The 1,773-nt window shown below is 35.7% G+C and overlaps 1 protein-coding gene across 1 annotated transcript in view; it reads left to right on the top strand.

Annotated features, from left to right (window-relative positions):
* The window catches only part of LOC103583720 (PAB-dependent poly(A)-specific ribonuclease subunit PAN3-like), a 5,457-nt gene extending 3,704 nt beyond the window's left edge, over nucleotides 1-1,753 (top strand). Inside the window, exons 3-4 of the mRNA XM_008564962.1 lie at nucleotides 370-499; nucleotides 958-1,753. Coding sequence (XP_008563184.1) covers nucleotides 370-499; nucleotides 958-1,026 — 199 coding nt within the window. The 3' untranslated portion in view covers nucleotides 1,027-1,753. The remainder of the gene's footprint in view (nucleotides 1-369; nucleotides 500-957) is intronic.
* Nucleotides 1,754-1,773: the final 20 nt, after the last annotated feature.

The following is a 1,773-nucleotide window of genomic DNA, read 5'->3' as shown; positions in this document are numbered from 1 at the left end:
GGCGGCGCTCCCACCGAGGGTTCGGATCCCATATAGAGACCGGTCCGCTCATTGGTTGAGCGCGGTGCGGGCGGGACACTGAGGGTTGCGATCCCGTTACCGGTCACAAAAAAAGGAAAAAAAAAAAAAAAAACTTTAGGGACTAGCCAAATAGCTCACTCTTTTAGAGCGTAGTGCTGATAACACCAAAGTCAGGGGTTCGGATCCCCCTACTGGGCAGCCACCAAAACAAAACAAAAAAGTACTTGCCTGAAAAAGTATTTTCAGAATTGTGTACACTTAGCTTATGGCAACAGCAGTGTTTGTGGGTTATGTTGTTTCTTAAATTGCATGTTGGGCATTCAAGTGGTTCCTCTTTATCTTGGTTAGGTATTTGTTGACTGACCAAAACAGGATGCGAAGTGTAAATGACATTATGCCCATGATTGGTGCTCGATTTTATACTCAGTTGGATGCTGCTCAAATGAGAAATGATGTCATAGAGGAAGACCTTGCAAAGGTAAAGAGTATGTTTAGGAGAGAGTGCACATACTTGCATCTGTGTGTATAAATAGGTATATAACACAGTAATCATAGTACTAAATACAGTGCCTAATATGCTAAAATTGCAGATATTTTTGTTCACACTGAATGTTCAATATTTTAATTCCTTATGACTTCTGGGCATTTTTTTCTTTTCATTCAGGGCTTTGCTACAGTCATATGAGAAAAATTTTGTTTTCTTTCATGTGTTACTTGAATAATTCCTAAAAATGGTTAATTACATAATCTTCTTGAGTACTACTATTGAATGAAATGGACATGTTTTTGTGTTTAAAAGTATAACCAAAAGGTGGGGATGTTAAGATTTATTGTAAAGGTAATATTGGTGCAGGATACCAGTTTTTGTAAACTTTGGCTTTTATATTCTTTTAGCTGGAACATTAACATTCTCTCTCTTTTTAAAATGTTTTATAGGAGGTTCAAAATGGAAGACTGTTTAGGCTTCTAGCAAAATTGGGAACAATCAATGAGAGGCCGGAGTAAGGATTTACAGTATTTTACAATGTATTTTCAATCAAGAGCACTATTTTGCATAATGAGAATAAGTAATCCCTACTGGCTTTATTAGGGAAAAGAAAAGTTTTATTTGAAGTGACCTTAAGATTTTGTTAGCCATTAGGGTGCTGTTTTTTTAATCACAGCCTAAGTTTGGTTGTCCTTATGAATTTTACACACATGCACATATAGAAAATATACTGTGTTAGAAATCTCTACTGTAGTTTGCAAATGAGGGAACATTTTATGACTAATACTGCCTCTACCGTGTCTCCTTTTTGAAGCCTGGTCAAATCAGTTTACTTTAGTCTGTTTAGAGACTTCAGAAAGCTCTAATTGTTGCATGCCTCTTGTGTTCTGTTAAAGTGCATATTTTATAGCTGCCAAACTGGTGATGTTGGAAAGGCATCATCACTTCACACTGTTTGTCATTTAGTTCTGCCTCCTTTGGAAGTTAAAGTTAATCATATTTTAAGCAGAGTTGATGTTTGTACTACGTGACTGTCAAAGACAGGTAGAACAGAATTGCAGCTATTGTGACTTTAGTATGTTACATTTCATGAATGTTTCATCTGTTAATAGAGATAGGTGATAAGTAAAAATCATTGCTTGATGGATATTTTTGACCATGAAATTCAGGTCTACTTGCCTTTCTTCAACGTCAATCGTATTTTCCCTACTAATTTTTCTAAATGAAGAGAACATAACAATATATGTTGAATCATTTTTTGAAAA

The sequence above is a fragment of the Galeopterus variegatus genome, unplaced genomic scaffold, assembly GCF_000696425.1.
Source record: "Galeopterus variegatus unplaced genomic scaffold, G_variegatus-3.0.2 Scaffold27067, whole genome shotgun sequence".
In the NCBI taxonomy this organism is placed as follows: Eukaryota; Metazoa; Chordata; class Mammalia; order Dermoptera; family Cynocephalidae; genus Galeopterus; species Galeopterus variegatus.
Note: the sequence above shows the minus strand (reverse complement) of the source record. Positions and strands in the feature narration are given on the sequence as shown.